This window comes from Arachis ipaensis, chromosome B03, assembly GCF_000816755.2.
Source record: "Arachis ipaensis cultivar K30076 chromosome B03, Araip1.1, whole genome shotgun sequence".
Classification (NCBI taxonomy): Eukaryota; Viridiplantae; Streptophyta; class Magnoliopsida; order Fabales; family Fabaceae; genus Arachis; species Arachis ipaensis.
This window is the reverse complement of record NC_029787.2, coordinates 7,363,824-7,364,648: the sequence shown is the minus strand read 5'-3', so window position 1 is coordinate 7,364,648 and position 825 is coordinate 7,363,824. Positions and strand designations below refer to the sequence as shown.

At 27.2% G+C, this 825-nt stretch overlaps 1 protein-coding gene across 2 annotated transcripts in view; it reads right to left on the bottom strand.

Moving 5' to 3' along the window:
- Positions 1 to 825, bottom strand: part of LOC107628867 (jasmonate O-methyltransferase-like) — a 35,295-nt gene that overhangs the window by 1,727 nt on the left and 32,743 nt on the right. Inside the window, exon 3 of one of the 2 annotated variants that reach the window (XM_021117971.1) lies at positions 405 to 653. The exons of the other annotated variant lie outside the window; for it this stretch is intronic. Within the exon in view, the coding sequence (XP_020973630.1) occupies positions 405 to 653 (249 nt within the window). The remainder of the gene's footprint in view (positions 1 to 404; positions 654 to 825) is intronic. 2 annotated transcript variants of the gene reach the window in all.

The following is an 825-nucleotide window of genomic DNA, read 5'->3' as shown; positions in this document are numbered from 1 at the left end:
AGCGTGTTTTTATAATGAGAAGCAAAGAAGTAAGGAAACTTTTTATTCTTATCTCTTTTTGTTTATTAGATGCATTGTGAAGCCAACAAAGGTTCATTCTAAATTTTTTTATTTTTATCTCTTTTTGTTAGATAATTTTTTATTTTATTAGATGTGTTGTGAAACCAATAAAGACTCACTCTACAAATTATTATGCAATAAAAATATGAGATAAAAATTGACCGTAAATATTATAAATTATAATAAAACATTTGAACTAACTAAATTACTCTTTATTTTTTTTAAAATTACTATTAATTTTTTTATAAAAAATTTGAGAGAGTCATGGTCCCATTATCCTAATTAAGCTCCGTCACTGACCCTAGGTTATATTTGTATTTTGTATTTTGTAATTTTACATGTACCTCCAAGACCATGTCATTGAGTGTCGTGCCAATTAGGCTCCAAGCAGTTCTGATGTCATGAGTTTTCTGAGTTTTATCCCTTCCAATTAGAGTGAGAACCATCCCACCTTTAGGCACTAGCTCTTGTGAACGTAATTTGAGAAATAGTTTAAAGTCCTTTCGAAATTGTTCAAGATATGCTTTATGCATTGCCGGAGGAGTTGTGCTTGTTAAGTGTACATTTTCCTCGTTACCCAACTCCTTTGGAGCCTATTATTCAAATTAAAACATACATTATGAGAGTAAAATTATATATAGTATGCGATTTTTTTCGGATAAAATTTTAAAGGCATACTCTATTTGTTTCTATATTTTATAAAAATGTTAATTAAATTTTTATAGTTTAGAAATTAAATTTTGGATTAATTTTTTATATTAGATA